Source organism: Wolffia australiana, chromosome 18, assembly GCF_029677425.1.
Source record: "Wolffia australiana isolate 7733 chromosome 18, ASM2967742v1".
Classification (NCBI taxonomy): domain Eukaryota; kingdom Viridiplantae; phylum Streptophyta; class Magnoliopsida; order Alismatales; family Araceae; genus Wolffia; species Wolffia australiana.
In genome coordinates this window covers 4245585-4266568 of record NC_135852.1, presented here as the reverse complement: position 1 = coordinate 4266568, position 20984 = coordinate 4245585, and the positions used below count along the sequence as shown (strand labels likewise).

At 41.0% G+C, this 20984-nt stretch overlaps 2 protein-coding genes across 3 annotated transcripts; both read right to left on the bottom strand.

Moving 5' to 3' along the window:
* Nucleotides 1-3526: 3526 nt before the first annotated feature.
* Nucleotides 3527-5044, bottom strand: LOC144715204 (uncharacterized). The gene has a single exon (XM_078590119.1). The coding sequence runs from the start codon at nucleotides 4912-4914 to the stop codon at nucleotides 3670-3672; it is 1245 nt and encodes a 414-aa protein (XP_078446245.1). The 5' UTR covers nucleotides 4915-5044; the 3' UTR covers nucleotides 3527-3669.
* A 4057-nt stretch (nucleotides 5045-9101) lies between these two features.
* Nucleotides 9102-16984, bottom strand: LOC144715112 (MATE efflux family protein). 2 transcript variants are annotated; one of them, XM_078590003.1, is made up of 14 exons: nucleotides 16299-16984; nucleotides 16125-16219; nucleotides 15610-15718; nucleotides 14618-14673; nucleotides 13758-13813; nucleotides 12272-12410; nucleotides 11684-11821; nucleotides 11535-11603; nucleotides 11341-11451; nucleotides 10684-10812; nucleotides 10478-10555; nucleotides 10150-10218; nucleotides 9415-9477; nucleotides 9102-9314 (listed from the first exon to the last, which is right to left on the bottom strand). In XM_078590003.1, the coding sequence occupies exons 1-14, from the start codon at nucleotides 16747-16749 to the stop codon at nucleotides 9216-9218; spliced, it is 1662 nt and encodes a 553-aa protein (XP_078446129.1). In that variant the 5' UTR covers nucleotides 16750-16984; the 3' UTR covers nucleotides 9102-9215. The 2 variants fall into 2 exon arrangements, with proteins under 2 accessions (XP_078446129.1, XP_078446130.1); XM_078590004.1 differs by lacking the exons at nucleotides 9102-9314; nucleotides 9415-9477 and adding an exon at nucleotides 9517-9675.
* Nucleotides 16985-20984: the final 4000 nt, after the last annotated feature.

Sequence of the window (20984 nt, the reverse complement as noted above, 5' to 3'; positions counted from 1 at the left end):
TTCGCTAAATTTTTATAGGGTTTATAATTAAATTTCTTGACCAGAAATACAAGTGGTATCTCTCATGTTACAATGAGTGCACAATTTTCTGCCGTCAATAAATTACTAATTAGAAGACACCATGTTAGACATTAAAAAATATATACAGATATGGAAAAAATGAGGATAGAAATAACCATCGGCCTAGTAGGCCAAAGTTCTTGTTATAGCATTAATCTCATAATCAACTGCAACCCCTAGTGCAAAATTACCTTTATTTTTCATGGTGTAATAAATACCCGTAAATAATTTATCTTATGATACGTTAGTTGATCTAATTCTGATATCAATTGCTCTGTAAATTCTTTGACTTAGACTGGACATCATTAATCAGATCATTTTCAAAGCATTACCTGTGTAAATTGAAATTAACTTGATTTAAGGCCTAAGATCTGGGGGTTATGGGTTGGAAAGATGTTCTCTTTGCTGATTTTTATTTATAATGATCTAAAATTTTCCTCAAATTTATAATGTTCTCTTGGCTGATTTTGGGAATTATCAATCATCATCAATTTTCCTCAAATTCACTGTGATTTGTTTGTGGTAATTTTGATGACAGATTTCTAACCCGTTAACCAAATATCACAACCTTGAGGCAGTAGATGCTGTTTTTAGACATATTTTCCTTTATGTATTATAAGTTCATTAAAGTTGATGTTTTATCCCCCAAATGTTTGTTTTATAAGTGTATCCTCATGCGAGTGGTGATTTTGGGCATTCAATTTCACGAGCATATCTAGGTTCTGAGTCTCCAAGTTTCATAATATTTATATCTTTGGAATATTCTGACATCAATTTCTCTGTCAATTTCTTGTCTTTGACAAGACATCACAAATCAGATCATTTTCAAAGCATTAACTCTGAAAACAGAAATTAATAGTATATCTCTAAAATTTCAGTATCATATGTCAAAATTAATTTCATTATCTTATAGTTATCCTCTATCTCTAAAATTTCTGAAAAATATAATTTCATGAAATTATATTACTCTGTTGACCCACCATTCATCCAATGTCAATGGTTTGGTCAAAGTCAACATTTTGAATTGTCCTCTGGTTCTCTACCAATGTAACATTTGTGAAAATAAAAAATATTTCTTATAATACTACAACATCTGATTTCTGAAAATGGAAAATTCATAAAAATTATCCCTTAAAAAATTATGAGTTGAAATTGATCATCGATTTTTAATCTGATTTTTTATATCTTGTCTGAAATGGATAAGAATACTGAAATTTAATTTTATAAATATTTGTTTAATAAAATTCAATTTAATTTGACTGATTCAATAAGTTTTAAAAGCCACCCGTAGCATGTGGATTCGACCTGTACTCGAGTTTATACATTTGAGTGAATTGATACTTAAAGTTTTGATCAAACAATCGTGTGTTAAAACACCGCACAATTTACTTCCATCAATAAACTACGAGTGATAAGAAAAAAATATAGACATTACACAAGAGGTAGAGATATGGAAAATATAAGGGTAGATAGAACTGTTGGCTGAAGGTCCAGTTGAAGTATTGATCTCATACTCAACAAACTATGCAACCCATAGTGCACAATTACTTCCACCTTTTCATGGATTAATAAATGCCCCGATATGGTTTCACTTCGGAGACTTTCAACAGTTGTATTACTCTTTTCAAATAAATCACAATTTTACAGCAATTTTCTAATTACATGATACCGACCTAGTAGAATTTTGACCCTTACCGACGGGTTACTTCCTCCAGAATAACCATACGATAAACTTGGTAATAGGGATTATACTTTTAAAGATTCCTTTAAAAATTCATGTTTTATGGATTAATGTGCACAAAAATTTACTACATTGTTGAAATTATGATAGATTAATCTGTTCGGTTTTAGCATAGAACGAGAACATTATTACTAGCGACAACTTACAGAGTTCACATGTCATGTCAAAATGCGCACCGAATAATCATAGAATGTTATACTAATGCACATGAGGTATATAATTATTTTATCCTAGATTCATCATCATGACACATATTCATTAGTTTTTGGTCTCCCAGGTCTTTCTGAACCATTAATTACAAAGTTAAAAAGATCAGAGAATAATGAGCACTTAAGTTGTGGATATTTCCCAAAAAAGGTGGCGTCACGTCTCTGTATTAAATGCGACATCCTTGATGTTTGTTCCACATCATTAATATAAGTTCCTTTGCCATCGGTATTCCAGCTAAGAGTGGGCCCCACGAATCTAGCGCCAATTAAATATTTCAATTCTGGCACCTTTCTCGCGAAATTTTATGAAAAAATACAAATAAAGTCATAGCAGAAAAAACACAAGAGTCTATTGAAATATCAAGATTGTCGCTATAAGCTTTGCAGTGTTCAATTATGTGCAATATCAAGATTATGTTCAATTAGTTTTTTTAGAAAAAAACTTGGATTATAATTTTCGAGGAGGGACTTCTATTTTGGATATTTCCCAGACCTTAGAATTTCAAAACTTCAAGAATTATGAAGAACAAGATGAAAGACATATGAACAAAGGAAGTATATACACTTGGGTCGGGAATAAATCTGAAGAACACGGACTAATGTTTGTTGAATTTAAGCGTTTCGAAAGAAGATTTTCAATTTTTTTAGATTCTTATGAACAAAGCAGTAGAAGGTGTTTGTTTCAAGAGGAATTGAAGATGCCACCTCCGTGTAGAATAACAAGCAGAAAATTTGAGATTTTCATTGGTCGAACAAGTGCCAGACATTACAATCGCTGATGGAATCAATCAAAATTTCTGAAAATTTTCGTTTCCAGCATTTACTAGGGCTCTTTGTTGATCGAACAAGCGCCTGGAATTGCAATGGCTGAATCACTTCACCTCTGTTTCTGATCGGCGCCACCTGATCAAAATCCTAAATTTTAGGGTTTCCAGGAGCAGAACAAGAACAAGAAGCACAGAAAATGAAGAACAAGTGCCTGGCATTGCAATCGCCGATCACATTACCTCAATTACTGATCAACTCCATTTTTCAAGAAATCGTCGAAGAAGATGGAGAAAAAGATGAACAGAAATCTGGGGCTTTCTGTTGATCGAAGAAGTGCCTGGCATTACCATCGCTGCTGGTAGATTACCCCAATTTCCGATCGGCACCACCTTCGAAGAGTCGAAGAAGATAAAATTAAGCCTTTCCAACAGCCGAACAAGATCCACAAGAACATAAATCTAGGGCTTTTTGTTGGCCGAACAAGTGCCAGGCATTACAATCGCTGTTGAAATACTACCCCCAATTTCCGGCCGGCGCCACCTTTCAAGAGTCGAAGAAGCCGAAGTTAAGCCTTTACAGCAGCCGAACATGATCCACAATGACATTTTTTTTTGAACAATAGGTCGAACAAGATCCACGAGAACATAAATCTAGGACTTTCCGTTGGTCGAACAAGTGCCTGGCATTACAATCGCCGTTCATAGATTACCCCAATTTCCGACCGGCGCCACCTCTCACGAGTCGAAGAAGCTGAAATTAAGCCTTTCCAGCAGCCGAACAAGATAAAAAAGAAGAGAAATTGAAGAAGAAGAAGAACAGGAATCGCCGCCGGTGGAACAAGAGCCTGTCATTACAATCGCCGGCGAGCAAGAATCACAAACTAGGGATTTCTCAGGGATTGAAGAGATCGCAGACGTCCGACGATCTCTGGGCGGCGCCGCGGCAGAAGAAGAACACGTCGGGGCAGCTGACGAGGCAATTCCCCCCCAAATCGATCTCCGCGTCCCCTTCCTTGATCGCCATGAGCGCCGCCGGCACTCCGCCGCACAGATAATTCCCCCCCAACGCCAGCCTCCGCAGCGGCGCCACCGCCCCGCCGCCGCCCCCGATCAGCCCCGCCACCACCCTCACCACGTACTCCGCCGGAATCCCCCCAGTAAACCGGTTCCCCGCCAAATCCAACGCGCTCAGCCGCGGCGCCCCGGCCAGCAAACCCCCGGGCAGCCCCCCGCTTATCCGGTTCCCCCCCAAGTCCACCGCCACTAACCTGCTCCCCCACCCCGCATCCGCGAGCCGCTCGAGCCTGTTCCCGCGGAGGTTAACCTGCTCCAGCGAGGGGTGGGTCCAGAGCGCCGCGGGGACCTCGCCGGTTATCGCGTTCCCGCCGAGGTCGAGGACCTGGAGGCGGGGTAGGGATTCTAGAAGGTTCCCGGGGAGGGGGCCGGATAGGCGGTTGTTCCGCAGGGACAGGAGGAGGAGGGAGGGGGGGGGGGAGCGGGGGAGCTCGCCGGAGAGGCGGTTGTCGCTGGCGGCGAGGAAGTGGGGGCGAAAGTGGGGGGGGAAAGCGTCGAAATCTAGGGATTCGAGGAGGTTGGAGTGGAGGTCGAGGCGGCGGAGGAGGGGAGGGGAGGGGAGGGGGCCGGAGAAGAGGTTGCCGTCGAGGGAGAGGTGGCGGAGGGAGGGGAAGGGGGAGGAGAGAGGGGGGAGGGGGCCGGAGAGGAGGTTGCGGGAGGGGGAGAGGCGGCGGGGGGAGGGGAGGGGGGGGAGGGGGCGGGGGAGGGGGCCGGAGAGGGGGTTGTCGGGGAGGGAGAGGGGGCGGGGGGAGGAGAGGGAGAAGAGGGAGGGGGGGAGGGGGGCGGAGTAGGGGGCGGGGTCGAGGGCGAGGTGGGTGACGCGGGAGAGGTTGAGGGCGGGGGAGGGGGCGGAGCAGCGGAGGCCGCAGGCGGGGGCGCCGCAGGGGTCGGCGAGGTCCCAGGAGAGGAGGCAGGAGGAGGGGGGGAGGGAAGGGGAGGACGAGAGGGCCGAGTGGAGCTCGCGGAGGGCGGCGAGGTCGCCGGGGAAGGTCGCGGCGGAGGAGAGACGGAGGAGGAACAAGGAGGAGAGATGGAGGAGGAGAAAGAGGGAGGGCTCCGCCATGGAAGATTGAAGGGGGGTGGTGGTGGTGGTGGTGGAGGAGGAGGGGTTTTGAACTTTGAAAGGGGAGTATGGGTTATTCTCTCTCTCTCTCTCTCACTCTTTCTCTCTCTGACGGACTATCTCTCTTACGCAAACTCTCTCTCCATCTTTCTCTATCTCTTACACACACTCTCTCTCTCCCTTGTGCTCTCATTCTCTCTCTTACTCACTCTCTCGGTCAGTCGGTCTCTCCCCTACTCTCTCTCTCTCTCTCCATCTTTCTCTCTCTTTCTCTCTTACACACTCTCTCCCCTATGCTCCCTCTCTCTCCATCTTTCTCTCTTACACACTCTCTCCCTTATGCTCTCTATCTCTCTCTCTCTCTCCATCTTTCTCTCTCTTTCTCGCTTACACACTCTCTCCCCTATGCTCTCTCTCTTACACACTCTCTCATGCTCTCTCTTTCTCTCTTACACACTCTTTCCCTTATGCTTTCTCTCTCTCTCTCTTATACGCTCTCTTATGCTCTCTATCTCTCTTACACTCTCTCTCTAATGCTCTCTCTCTTATGCAGTTTCTCTGTCTGCCTTTTGCTCTCTCTCATCTATCTCTCTCTCTCTCTCTTGCAGACAATCTCCTTCTCTCTCTTACACACACTCTCTCTTATGCTCTCTCTCTCTCTTACAGACTCTCTCCATCTTTCTCTCTCTTACACACTCTCTCTCTTACAGACTCTCTCCATCTTTCTCTCTCTTACACACTCTCTCTCTTATGCTCTCTCTCTCTCTCTCTCTCTTGCAGACTCTCTCCATCTTTCTCTCTCTTACACACACTCTCTCTTATGCTCTCTCTCTTTCTCTCTCTTATGCTGTTTCTCTCTGTCTGTCTTATGCTTCTCTAGTTCTCTCATCTATTTCTCTCTCTTGCAGACACTCTCCATCTCTCTCTCTCTCTCTCTCTCTCTCTTACGCACACTCTCTCTCATGCTCTCTCTTCAACACTCTCCTATGCTAACTATCTCATTCTCTCTCTTCAACTCTCTCACTTATACACACTCAGTGTCTCTCCTTTGCACACTTTTAACTCTCTTTCCCTCTTCAACTCTCTCTCACTTATAACTCTCTCATTCTCTCTCTTTCCCCTCTCCCTCGTACACACACTCACTATTTCTCTCTCCTTTGCACACTCTCTGTGTAGACCCATGTCCTGGTGTCCTACTTTCTAGGCTGTCTTACTGTTTTACACTCCCGGCCACTTTCATCCCCATTCTCTCTCTCTCTCCATACCCATTTTCTGGTGTCCTACTTTCTAGGCTTTCTCACTGTTCTTCTCTTCCTGTCCTCTTTCATCCCCACTCTCTCTCTAGACTCTGTTTCTCGTGTGAATTGTGATTGGTTTCTCTCTCTTCACTCTGTTTATTACGCTATTACTTCTGTCTCTGGACTTTGTTCACTACGCGATTAGTTTCTCTCTCTAGACTCTGTTTCTTTCTTAATTCTTACGCAATGTGTCTCTGACTAGGCTCTGTTTAATCCCCAGCTTTCTAGTCTTTCTTCCGCTCTCTCGCTCTAGACTATGTTGCATCCCCTACGTCTGTTTGTCTTACTGTTTCTCTCTCTCGGCACCCATAAGTCCTCTCTCTCTCTCTCTCTGCAGTATGTCTTCATCTGTTTTCCTCTCTCTCTCTCTCTAGTCATTCTCACTGTTTCTCATTCTAGCCCTCTTTCATAATTCATACCCCCGTCCTTTCTCTCTGTAGACTGTGTCCCCTACGCAACTCTCTCTCTCTCTCTCTCTGACTGTGTTTGATCTTATACTTTTTGGTCTCTCTTTCTCTAGTCTCCGGATCATACTAATATTTTCTTGACTTGGTTTCAAGTTTCAACGCCACTCTATCTTTAGATATTTGGCCGTTTTCTCTCTCCAGTCTGAGCTTCATCCCAACTCTATCTTTAGATATTTGGTGTTTTTCTCTCTCTAGTCCGTGGATCTTCTTGTACTTTCTTGCTCTTTCTCTTAGACTTGGTTTCAACCCCGCTGTACTTCAGATAATTGGCTGTTTTCTCTTTATCTCTATTTTTCTCTCTACTCTTTGGATCATTTTGTACTCTCATGCTCTTTCTCTCTCTAGACTGAGTTTCACGCCAACTCTCTCTAGATATTTGGCGGTTTTCTCTTTCTTTCTGTTTCTCTCTCTAGTCTCTGGATCTCCTTGTTTTTTCTTGCTCTTTCTCTCTCTTGATATTTGGCGGTTTTCTCTTTTCTTCTGTTTCTCTCCCTAGTCTCTGGATCTTCTTGTTTTTTCTTACTCTTTCTCTCTCTAACCTCGGTTTCAACCCCGCCGCATCTTCAGATAATTGGCCGTTTTCTCATTATTTCTATTTCTCTCTCTACTCTTTGGATCATTTTGTACTTTCTTGCTCTTTCTCTCTCTAGACTCTGTTTCATATCAGCTCTATCTTTAGATGTTTGGCGGTTCCATCTCTCTTTCTGTTTCTCTCTCTAGTCTCAGAATCTCCTTGTACTTTCTTGCTCTTTCTCTCTCTATGCTCTGTTTCATCGCCTCTTTCTCTTTCACTGGACAACTCTATTTCTCTCCCTTCTCTCCCAATCTCTCTCATCGTCTCACTCTCAGCATGCCCAACTTCTTTGCCTGCTTCCTCCCATTAACCTCTTTCTCTCTCTATCTCCTATCTCTTTGTCTCTTTTCTATGTCGCATAGGCCCTTTTATCCCTGTCATCTCGTCTCTCCCTCTTTTTCTCTCTCATCAAGTTGCTTCCTCTCTGTAATCTCATCACTCTCTCTCATCCCATCACCAGTCACCATCTCCTCGTCTCTCTCATCCTCTCTCTTTTACTTCGTTCTCTCAACCAATCTCCATCTCTCTCTCTAAAACCCTCTATATGTATCACATTTGTCTCTCTCAACCCATCTCCATCTCTCTCTCTAAAACCCTCTATTTATATCACATTTGTCTCTCTCAACCCATCTCCATCTCTCTCTCTAAAACCCTCTATATATCACGTCTCTCTGAACCCATCTCCATCTGTCGCTCTAAATCCCTCAATCTCTCATATTTGTTTGTCTCTCTTAACCCATCTCCATGTCCAGCACTCCAGCTCTCCCTCTGAACCTCTCTCTCTCTCACACACACATTTGTCTCTCTAAACCCATATCTATCTCTCGCTCTAAACCCCACTATCTCTTTCTCATACATTTGTCTTTCTTAACCCATCTCCATCTCGCCCTCTAAACCCCTCTATGCCTCTCTCAACCCATCTCCGTCTCGCACTAAAACCCCTCTAAGTCTCTCTCAGCCCATCTCCATCTCTCAACCTAAACCCCCCCCTCTTCTCTCTCCCCCATTTTTGCCTTTCTTATCCCATCTCCATCTCATACTCTAAACCCATTTATATATCTCTAATACATTTATCTCTCTCAACCCATCATCATCTTTTACTCTAAACCCCTCTATCTCTCTCTCAAACCCAATTGTCTCTCTCAACCAATCTCCATCACTATAAACCCTCTATCTCTCTCTCTAAATCCATCTCCATCTCTCACTGCAAACCCCTCCATCTATCTCTATCATATTTGCCTCTCTTCACCCATCTCCATCTATCTCTCTCTCTCAAATTTGCCTCGTAACCCATATCCATCTCTCTCTCATATTTGCCTCTTAACCCATCTCCATCTCCTCTCTCTCTCTCTCCCTCCCATATTTGCCTTTCTCAGCCCATCTACATCTAACACTCTAACCCATTTGTGTATCTCTAGTACATTTGTCTCTCTCAACCCATCATCATCTCTCACTCTAAACCCCTCTCTCTCTCAACCCATCTCCATACATTATAAACCCCTCTTTCTCTCTCTCAACCCATCTCCATCCACACTATAAATTCCTCTCTCTCTCTACCCATCTCCATCTTTCTCTCTCACACGCAGTTTTCCGTGTCACCCCATCTCCATTTCATTCTAAACCGACTAGCCTTCACTCATAACCCATCTCCATCTCTCACTCTAAACCCTTCTATCTCTCTCACAAGTCACAACACATCTCCATCTCTCACTCTAAACCCCTCTCTCTCTCTCTCTCATATTTGTCTTTTTTCTGCTGGTAACAGAACCTGCTGTAAGTGGGCAGGCAGACAAGGACAAATTTTAATTTGCCCTCGGGCAGGGCGCCAAAAAGAAAAAGGAAGAGGGGTTTCCGAGAACTTTTTCCTGGAAGATTGAATAATGGGCAAGGCCCATTGGGCCTAAATAGTCCTTTCTAACTTCGAGAAAGGGCCCAAAATAAAAAATACAACCGTTTTTTCTCTTAAGCTGCTTTAACTTGGGCAAGCTTCTTCAAGTAGAACTCGTCTGAGAGCGCCCCCTTTGGAGAAGTCAATCTCCGGCCGGCGAGTATAAATCGAGCCTGCTCGTCACACAAGGAAATCCCCAATTTACCCTTCCAAATCAGAGGTCAAATTCTCAATTTCAAGGGATAATAAGGTCCAATTGAAAAGAATTTTTACCCATTGGAACCCAGCGAGGGCCCACCAGCAGCCGGGCAGCCCAAAACCCCTGCCCAACACCGACTGGGATAGATTTATAGAATTAGAACCCGTTAGTCGAAGGTTAATGTTGAAGAACAGCGCCCTACTTACGAGGAAAAGTGATGGCTATAGCTTTTAGCACAGTTGGTAAGCGCTTGAAACTTAGTTGTTAACAAATAATTCATAGAGGAATAATCAAATATTGAATTTAGTCGAAGGTTGATGCCGAGGAAAAACACCCTGCTTAAGAGGGAAAAGTGGCGGCTATCAGCTATAGCTTTTAGCACAGTTGGCAAGCGCTTGAATCTTAGTAGTTAATAAATATTTCATAGAGGAATAATCAAATATTGAATTTAGTCAAAGGTTAATGCTGAAGAACAACACCCTACTTAAGAGGAAATGTGACAGCCCTTGCTATCAGCTATAGCTTTTAGCACAGTTGGTAAACGCTTGAATCTTATTAGTTAATAAATTTTTCAAAGAGGTATAATGAAATATTGAATGTCGATTAATTCATAAGAGAAAATGGAAGTTAATGTTGAAGAAAAACACCCTACTTAAGAGGAAAAGTGGCAGCCTATCTATTAGCTTTTGTCATAGTTGGTAAGTGCTCGGATCTTACTAGTTAATAAATATTTCATGTCGATATAATTAAATTAGACTTTTGATTAACTCTTAAGAGAAAAAATGGAGGCCAGATCAGAGGTAGCTTACTAGGAGGAGACCGCCAAAAAAAAAGCAGGAAAGCATTGACACGCTGAGAAACGTGAGATCCCTTCCAGCCTGAAATTAAAGAAAATGGGAACTGTAAATACCCAGAAATAACATTTCTCTGAAAGAGGGACTATTGTACAGAAATTGAATTCCCAAAAAATTCGGTAGGAGAAATGATGGCCTGTTGATCCTTGCATATTACAGCCTAGTTTCTCTTTTTTTGATTGTGGAAGAGAGTGATTTCATTCATAATGTCACAGATGGAATGATATCCATGCATTTAAAAACTGTGAAGTTAAAAAAATTGGTGTATGATATAACAATTTACCAGCAATGTCCCTTCGAAACAATGGGTCGGAGGTGTTATTACCAGAGCTATAAAAAATGGTAGCAACACCTTATGCATCTGAAATTTCACAGGAGGAAGAGAAGCAGATATTCAGCACAGAGATAATAGTAACAACACAAATTGGGAAAAATACAGAGGAAAGAATTCTTGACAAAATCTTTGAAAAACGTAGAAAGAAAGGATACCTCGCCAATAACCAGGCTATCACTGGTAAAAGCGTTCGGGATAAACCATGGAGCTGCTGTTCCAACAGCACCCAAGGTCAATCCACTCAAAGCTCCGATAATTAACAACGATTGTAACAAAGTCCAGGCCTAGTGAACAAGAAAAATAATTGATTCCATTAGAAATTAAATTTATACATCAAATGATTTAATTACGTGGGCAAGATATTTCTAATTCGAGGATCTTCAAAAATTCATTAAATTATCCCACATAAATCAAGGTTTCTCACTAGCTGAATCCAAGAGGATTATAGATAACACATGATTTATGTACCATAATATGGTGAAGATACATTTTGAGATAAATTAGAATTCCAAGGACAGTGCTCAATGAAATCAAATTTACTTGCGTGTTTTATTTCTTTATTCTGTAAAATCCAATTTCACCCTAAATTGATGAAAACAAATTATTCATTTTTATCTAAATTCCATCGATAATTATTCGTGCATTTTATAATCCAAAGAAATAAATTGAATTGAAAGACAGAACTCAATGAAGGAAATGCAAACGATTTATAATGAGGTGAGATAACAACAATGTAGGAATAAAACTACGGGAAACCTGAATTAAAATATTTGAAGATGACACAATTTGAAGCGAACGAAACAAAAACAAACCTTTTGCAAATTTCGATTGACCCCAGTAATAAACTCGGGCATAAATGACTGAGCAGTTTGCGACAGCGGCTCACCCCACACAGTACACATGCAGTAGACATTAATCATAACCTTCAATATAAACAAAAACGATTGAACACATTGGTTGTTCATAGCAAATCGAAAGAGAAGTAAACATGGGAGCATTTACCCACCTGATGAGCAGCGACTGTTATTGTTCCCATTGCTGTGGCAAAATAGGTAAGAAGCGCATAAAACGCAACCTAAAAAGCATAACAAAAATCAAATAAAAAGTGGGAATACTCAAAATTGGATGGAAGAATAGAAGTTATCAGATAGATACCTTTGATGTCATTGTGATAAAGACAGGGGCAGCGATCTCAAAAATCTGGAGAAGTTCTTTGGGAGACGGAAGAGTAAGACTAAATGCATTAAATCCGGCCTTGGTAAGGGCTCTTGCCATCATATACCCAGCGATCACCTAATAGGTGAGACAGCATATTAGGAAACAAAAAATTACTCCTACCACTAACCGGACCAAGCAAAGCGGGAAGGTCAGGGGCGAATCGACGTTGGGCCATTAAGCCCATTTATTTATTTGGGTTGTCTGGGTTAGCAGGTTGGATCAGGTTGCTCGATCTGGTCAACCCGTGTGAATAAGTATACAATTAGGAATTGATGCAATTACCTATATTAAGAGAAACCTCGACCAGGGCAGGTTGAGGGTCAAGCTGAGTGTCAACCTAGGGTCAAGTGGACCAACCAAACATGACCACAAGGCTGGGTCAATGGTTGGCTCAACTGGCTACCCTCACCTTATCACCCAACACTGCCCCTGGTCATGCAGAACCCTAAACCGAATACCACTGTTGAGATTAAAATCAAGTAGCCTACCAAAAAGGAAAAGAAAGAAGAAATGATCCAGACATACTTGCGAGACCATCGTCGCCCAGGCAGCGCCAGCGATGCCGTAATTGAAAACACTACAGAGTAGAATGTCCCCAAAACCGTTCACAGCACTTGCGACAGCAAGGGCCTTCAGCGGCCCAAGTGAGTCTTTCATACCTAGACTGGAAGAATGAAAAACACAGCTGTCAAAATGGAAGTAGTTAAGTCTTTATAATAAGTAAAGTAAAACCCAAGACAGCCAAAAAAGGCCGTTCACATGGCTATCTATTTGATACAGACAAGTTTTTCTCCAAAAGTTATCAAAGGAGACTGAAGCGGAAGTTCAATCATGAAGCAACATGTGATTCCTATTTCAGCTTGTGTGTGGAGCATATATAGAGAAAGAACAGAAGCAGAGCAGGTCCATGTCATTCTTGTCATCTGAAGACAGCTGGCTGCTGGAAACAGCCAAGAGAGTGGCAAAGTAGGATCAGTAGGCCCGATCCTGCTGTGCCACTCTCTTGTTCTCTTGTTCTCAGCAGGCCCAATCCTGCTGTGCCCCCTGCCATCTTCATTATCCATTTCCTTTTCTTCTGTTGCTCTATCTCTCTTTCTCTCTCTCTCTCTCTCTCTCTCTTTGTTCTTGATCCGGGTCTGAGATCTGGATTCTCCTGGATGATCTAGTGACTTCTTGATATGAACTTCTTGATACGAAATTGACAGAGCTTTTATTGACAGATCAGCTATTGGCGATCTGGTCGTATCAGTATTCCACACCACTAGCACTCAACTAAAAGGATAACTTTTCGTTGGAACTTAAAATTAAATGTAAATGCATAGGTAACAGAACTTTCATCATGATCCATCACCTAAAAGAATGATATCCTTCGAAATCTAAACCCAACAAAGATTCAGTAAAATTTTATGATAGGATCCCAGCCGGGATTGTGTCGTGAAGGAGATTGACCCTGGCGGAGTGGACGTCACCAAGGCGACGAGTGCAGGTGGAGGAGCGGCGGAGTGGGCGTCTCGGAGAGAACAGGGCTTGACGGAATGGGCATCATCGGGAGAGAGAGAGACTACCGAAAGGAAATAGCAACTTAATAACTCGTGTCCTGCCCTCCGACGTGGAGGGCTACATATTTAAAGGGAAATGCAGAGTGGAGGGAAAGACGATAATGCCCCTTGTGGGTTATCATGCCAAAACTACCCCTAGATAGGTTGAGGATCCTATCATTTCACTGGCCATTATTTTCACCATTCCCGGCAATATACTGACCATCCCGATCAATCATAATAGAGGAAATTTAATGTAAATGCATAGATAACAGAGCTTTCATCATGACCCATCACCTAAAAGAATGATATCCTTTGAAACCTAAACCCAACAAAGATTCAGAAAATTTTTACAGGCAATTATTTTCACCATTCCTCGCAATATACTGATTATCCCGGTTAATATTAATAAAGAAAATTAGAAAAATCATAAAAGAGAAATTAAATGCAGAGAAGCAGAGAGTTATTCATACCTTGCACTTTGGGCTACCATACCAATAAGAATTGCTGGCCATGCAAGTCCTCGAATCTGGAACAAATGAGAACAATATGGATTTAGGACAAAGACATCGAATATCAAAATGAAGCTGAACCTGACTGAGGTTTAAGTTACATTGCTAAAATACGAATTTGTTATATGTTAACCAAACAAAGAGTGTGTCTCATATACTAATATGTATACACAGAACAAAGACAATAGAAATAAGCAAAAAATAATGATGACGGAGAACTCGTAAAGGTCTCTTTTATAGAATGATCTTGGAAGGGTAGAAAGAGAAAAAATAGAAGTAATTCTGGTTACAATCATGGATCAGGGACAGAAACCCCTTATGGGAGGATCTCCCAGCCAATTCAATGATAACTCAGTCTCTGCCCACCTTAGGGAAGGGCTTCAGGTATTCAGAGAGAAGCTACCAGTGACATAAGACTAAAATACCCCAGGTAAGTATTGGGGATCCTAACAAGTGCATAAAGCGTAGCATGTATTCCAGTCCATCTGGCATTATGAGAGTCATTTTCCAGGAGATTTAGAGTCTGCTAATGTATTTAATGATTTTTTAAAGTTATATAAATATGTTTTCCATAAACTTTTCCCATATGTAGATTTTACCGATGGATCATGAATTTAACCAAAGCAACCAGTGCTTAGGCTGTTGATCTAGAAAGGCATATCCAGCCATCAACAAGTTTCAGAGTTAAATTAGCTAAGAGAGGAAAGAAATTAACTAACCAATATAATTTTGAAACATGAAATCCAACACAGATTAACAGGTAATATCATTTCTTAAAAAAAAACAGATAATATCGAGATGATAAGTGATATAGGAAAAACCTGAACATATGTGCTCGCAGCAGGTATGATGTGTAAATTGTCTGCCCCTACAAAAGCTGTACATGAAAAAAATACATTAAAGGTAAGTAACTTTGGGCTTTGAGTTCTTCAGATGGAACAAAAGGACAAAAGGTATTAATAGAGAAAGCGTTGTTTTTTGACGGCATCAGTCACGGCGGGTGGATACCGGAGCAGAATGGAGTGGGGGAGAATTCTCGCAATACTGTGGGCGGTATGGTTGCACCGAAACGAAGTGGTGTTCAAGGGAGGAAAGGCTTCAGTCGAGTGTGCCATATTTGACGTTGAGGCACTAATATCTTTTTGGGGGGTAGGGGGATAAAAGCAGGATGTGTGGTCATAACTGTAAATGATGTGTACATGACATTTTTTTTTTAATAGTATCAGGTGGGCCACCGGTTTCGGGTGGTCTGCCCTATTTTCTTCAAAAAAATAATAATTATTAACATTTACTATACCATAATATTAATACTGGTGAAACAATATTTAACTACTATATTTGGAAATTAATGCACATTGGGCTGGTGGAGAATGAGTCATCATCATCCCTGAGATGATAAATAGACAACGGACAAAAATGATGACGATGACAACAGTCCAAGAAAACTAAGTAATGGTGACAATTATGATGAAAATGACATGATTAAAAACTCAATCTTAGTTTGGAAACTAAAGGATGACAATAATGATGATGATGACATTTCATCATTGACTGATGGATGATGATGACAACGACAATGATGTATTGTGATTGACCAACGATAATGATGACAGTAACCATGATGGCTCTTGTAAACCAGAAGAGGTCGTTGGGAAATATTATGGAGGAGTCATACGATTGAGTCGGATGGTAAGTTAGAGGACTGTAAAGAAGGAAACAACAAGTGTTTTCAAGAACATGTAGACACTGAAAGGGAACGACATTGATGAAGTTAACACTTCAGAAGATTACTGAAAATGGCTGGAAGAATTACCGGTCAACACTTGCATAGTGAAGAATTTTGTTAACAAAAACATTCCCACTCCGCAAACCAAAGCAACAAAGAGCAGCATTGATATCTGATGCTGGGCTAAATTTCTATCCTGCACATCAATACAATAAAACATAAAAATCTTTCTATGTGTAACTCCAAGGACAAGTATTTCAACCTTAGGAAATATTTGATTTGTGGCTAGGATGATTTTTTTTTGAAAGAAATTTGTGGCTAAGATGATGATGACGATTTTTCCCTCGTCATTTGGCATTGGACGACGACAATGATGATGATGACCAGGACGACTCATCATCATCATCCAACATAGATGATAAATTCATCAACGTTACCAAACCCTATCATACACATCATGTGATGTAGACAGCAGAGAGCTCATGAAAACGAGAATTCAACCAGTAAATAGAGAATAAAATACTAAAAAACCGTGAAAAACTTGTGTTCAGTCAATTCATGGAGAAGACGACGTTACATGATGCTGGAAGAAAAAAATTAACCTTTCTAGCCAGCGAAGTGGCAACCAAGTTCGAGGTGGCAATGGAGAGGAACATGAAAACATAGGAGAGATAGTCGCAGATGACGGTGCCAGGACCTGATCGCACAATCAAACCGAGGGTTCTTCAAAATCTGAGCAAACCGCTCAAACTAAATTAATAAGAAACAAGAATTACCCAAGGCAGCGAGTTCCACGGAGCTTCCCTGGCCAATAACCATAGTATCAATAAGACTCATAAGAGGGCCACAAACCCACAAGCCCGTCGCCGGCCCGGCGAAGGCGGCGATCTCCGTCATCTGCCCCCACAAGCTCTTAGACTCAACCCCACCTTCTCCCCAGACAAGCCCAGAGCTCTCATCCTCCCCAACATCATTCAATTTCTCTCCTTCGGATTCAGAGTAACCGACAATTTCACCCGCTGAAACGCTCCCCGCGTCGCATTCCCACAAAACCCTCTTCCCCAAATGAAGAACAGGACCAACAGGAGAAGAAAAACGGGATCTTGGGGAGAGTGACGAACGATGCAGGCGATTGTATCTGATGGGTAGGCGGGGAAGATGATGCCCGAGTCTGGGATTGAGCTGGGCGCAGCTCCCACAAGAGAGAAAGGTTCTCACTAGACCCATGGAGATCTTCCGAGAGGGGAGATGGGATCGGAGAGAAACTCAATTGGCTTCAAAAGAAGAGCTCGCATGGCCTTCAACAGGGAGAGAAGTTCTCACCATTGGACCCCATCGCCGGAGAGCTGTGGCCAGCAGTGCGCGGAGAGTTGGTGCCGTCTTCAACGCCCCAATCTCCTCCCTTCAATTTGCTCCTTCCGGCAGAATTCATATGTAGCTGTTGGCCGAAGTTTGTCAAATTGCTGCCCTGGAGACGTGGTGTAGACTATAACCATTGGTCTGAAGGGTAAACATGGTATTTCTCCATCTTTGGCTCTGTCATAGCCGTTGAATTCTTCATTATTATAATGTTGCCTGCTTCTCCAAATATTTTAATTTTTGGTTCTTTGTTGCAAGGCTGTAGTTAGTGTTTTATTGCTCAGTAGAAAATCCGTATTTTAATGGCATACAAGATCAAGGCTGCGGCTGCTAAACTCTGAATTGGGGCTTTTTGAGTTTAGCCGTGTGACATGTGAACACGGTATTTCACTATCTTTGGCTCTGTCAGAGCCTTTGAATTCTTCCTTATTATAATGCTACCCGTGTCTCGAAGTATTTTAACTTTTGCTTCTATGTTGTGAGGTTATAGTTAGTGTTTTATTGCTCTGTAGAAACCCGTATTTCAGAGCTTGATTAGCCTTGATATTGTGTCTGGAATTCAATGATTGTAACCCAAAGTTTCTTTACAATGCACATACATGTATCAAAATTTTAGTTAATTACACTTGTTCATTTCACAGTCCAACATGTAAGAATGGGTGTAGTTATCATTACTCATTTGGGTGATGCATGATCAACATCATTAGTCAATCGGATTTCACATGTATGAAGTGAACGATCTCCATAAAAGTTTCAGTGATTTTTTCCACTTTAAAATTTTCCCCAAGAATAATACGGCACAATAAGTAAATAATTTATTACCTGGAACTACGGATCGTTGTAAGGCCCCAAAGTAGACGGCATTTACTGCACAAAGGCTTGTGTGCTTATTGTGAGGATATGTCCGTGCACATGGACCCATGATGGGATTGAGTTCTGAAGGGTGGTGACGCCCTATCCTGATCTTTAAAGTCAATGCCCTTTTGGTGTTAGCACTCATCGCGTGCAAAGGTGGTGGATAAAGGTAGGTCGTGCGCGTGTCGGGCGCATGGGGCCGCTAAGAGTATGCGTGTGTAGGTGCCAAGTGTCACGCGTGCGGGGGATGCATAGACTGGCAGTAGAGGCGCAGACATCGTGCGTGAGAAACATGCATATGCACGTGCGAGAGTTGGGCGCACGTGCGATGTAAGGATGGTTTGTGCATGGCGCTCACACTGCGTGTGCATGCCGGGAGACTTCATGCCAGGAGACTAAGGCATTGGCACACAAAGAGTATTGAGACGGTTGTGGGGCGCGAGGCTCTCTGGCTGGTAGTGGTGGGCGCGCAATGCCTAGTTTGGGCGGCGCCTACATAGATCGTGTGCGATGGTGTCATCACAAGGGCTGGTGGCGTGGGAAGCGTCAAGGTTGGGGTTGGACTGGCAGGTGTGTTGACTGCCAAGGCCCATCGGCGCACGGCTCCCGTGGCCAGGCATGTAGCGGCAGGGCTGGTAGGGGCACGCGCGGGGCTGCAGGCCTCAAGGAGTAGGAGCTACTACTCAGGCGTGTGATGCCTCGTCTCGTTACTTTGGTATCATTTTAGTCATCTTGTTGCTACTAAAATGTAATATATTCCAATGTGTAATGCAATGACCCAATGTACATGGATATGTTCCTACCCTCTCGCCTTAACCTCCTAGCATTCTAAAACTATTGCCTAAGACTTCTGCTGCACAGTCGAAGGCTGCTCAGTGTTCCTGTCCAAGTATTGAGGCCGACACGCGTTCAATCAGGGCTTGGAGACTAAGCACTAATAAATGTATCAGACATTAGACTTGTAAGAAAGATGGTATTAAAAATGGATATCGGAACATTTGCATGGACTGGATTCCATGCCCGGTGTCAGATACTACTGTGGGTAATAATATCCTTATCAATACATGATATCATTATGCATACTATGAAAAACTAACTACACGATATATCAATACTGGTACTGGATATAGACACTGACACCAAAATAAAGAATCTGCTAAAGTGCGCCTTTGTAATAAATTTGAGGATATGGCTGACAGTAGTGATCCTTGTTAGCCTAGCAGTCACATTTTGATTTGTCTTCTGGCTGTGTGTCATGACCATTTAGTGTTATAGCCATTTCTTTTCATGAAACCATGGTCAACAGAAAACCGTTCTATCGTACCCAAAAGTTTATTTTATGATGTATTTTAAAATATTAATTAGTAAAAAGGAAGTTGGTTGTCAGAAGATAAACAAAGTAGATGTCTATTTTAAGTGCAAATTTCATAGGTCTAGAGGTTACATTCCTACATTCCTAAATTGATGCTGATAACTCATTAAAGTATCTTTTAGAATTTATAGTGGTAAGTGTAAGCCATAATGGTGCACGAATCACATGCTACAATTATATATTTCAAATAAATATCAAAATTTCCCCATTTACTTATACTTATTACATATATTCTGATCTCCGTCGCACAATATTATTTTAATAACCTAACATCATAGCCTTCTGACTATTATTTATTAATGAATGAAGCTTTGGATGAACATGCCTCAATTTTGTATGACAAGGAAACTTAAGATAACTCAGAAGATATAAAAGATAATTTAAAATCTCCCTATCATAATGTATATCTAGTAGAACCATTGGAGTTGTGATATAAATAATAATAATTTAAAAATAAAGATACTAACCTAAAAGTGAAAATTATAATATAACCATGAAACACACAATTCAAACTTCCACATATAGTATCTGATTCTAACTCTTTATAACGTGATGGTACTCATGCGTGACATTGTTTTATTAAATTAAGCTTTTGAGAATGCTTATTATTTGTTATAAATTCCTGAACATAGTGTTAGATGAATTAAATGATTCAGTTTTTGCATGATAACAATTTTTTATTTGTATAACTTTATTTATAAATATAATAAAATAAAGTGATAAAATTTAAGTGTTTCAGGAAATGAAATATTCATCTTTTATACTTTGATTGGGTTTCATATAGTCAATAATTTTTAATATATATATATATATATATTATATAATTTTTAATATAAAAATTGAATGAATCTCTTTTTCATTTCTTACATATCTGAAAAAATATCAACAAAGTTATTAATCAACAAATATAGTGATATTTATCTTTTTCACTCAAAAAATAGAAATTTAATAGATGTGAAAAAATAGTGCTACATTACTGCAGTGCAAGAAGCTATCTTATGACAGAGGGAAGTGCATGATAAGTGTTGGTTCTTTTACGGCCAATCAAAGCAATGGAAAACGTCCATCATTTTTGATGAATTTTTTGGGGATACACATCAACATTATATCCAGGTGCCAATGCATTTTTTTCTTGTTTTTTCCTACAAAATAGCTTGAGCAATTCAGCCTTTCTAGCACTGATCCCTGATGGCGTGCATGTACAGGTCATGGTGGTAGCAGAGGACGTAGTAGGCCTCTGATATAGTTGACTACCATCATATTCATCATCTCCTCCCTTCATATTGAGGTCTAATATGACCACCACCATAGCAGCTGATAAGTCTTGAGAAGCTTCTGATATGTATCCATATTTGGATACCATATGTATTTCAAAAAAATAAATTTAACACATTAAAAGGCTTAAACACAAGCTATTAAATACCTCATTATTTTTAAAAGGATTTTGGATGTGTTATTCAGTTGTGGAAAAAAAATGCACATTAATTTAAGACAACATTACAAAGTTTCAATGAAGGAATATATTTTAGTTTGTTTCATTATTTTTTATCAAAATATTAATTTATCAGACGCAAGTGCATCTAAACAAGTATTTCACTTCAAAACATCCTATTCAACAACCACCCACAAACACTCCACCCTAATTAATTTTTTTTTAATGGAAATGAACTTTTACTTTTTTACATCACCTTTTTATTGTTGAATAGTTTTATTTTTATCTCTTACATTTCATATCATCAGAAAATTTTATGGGCTCAATCCATTTCAAACTATTCTTGAATCCATCAACTTGTACCTATTATTTTGTATCAATTCGAAACTAGCTTGTTCAAGAAAGAAATCATCCGCCTAAATATTTATCAAGATTAGTGATGCT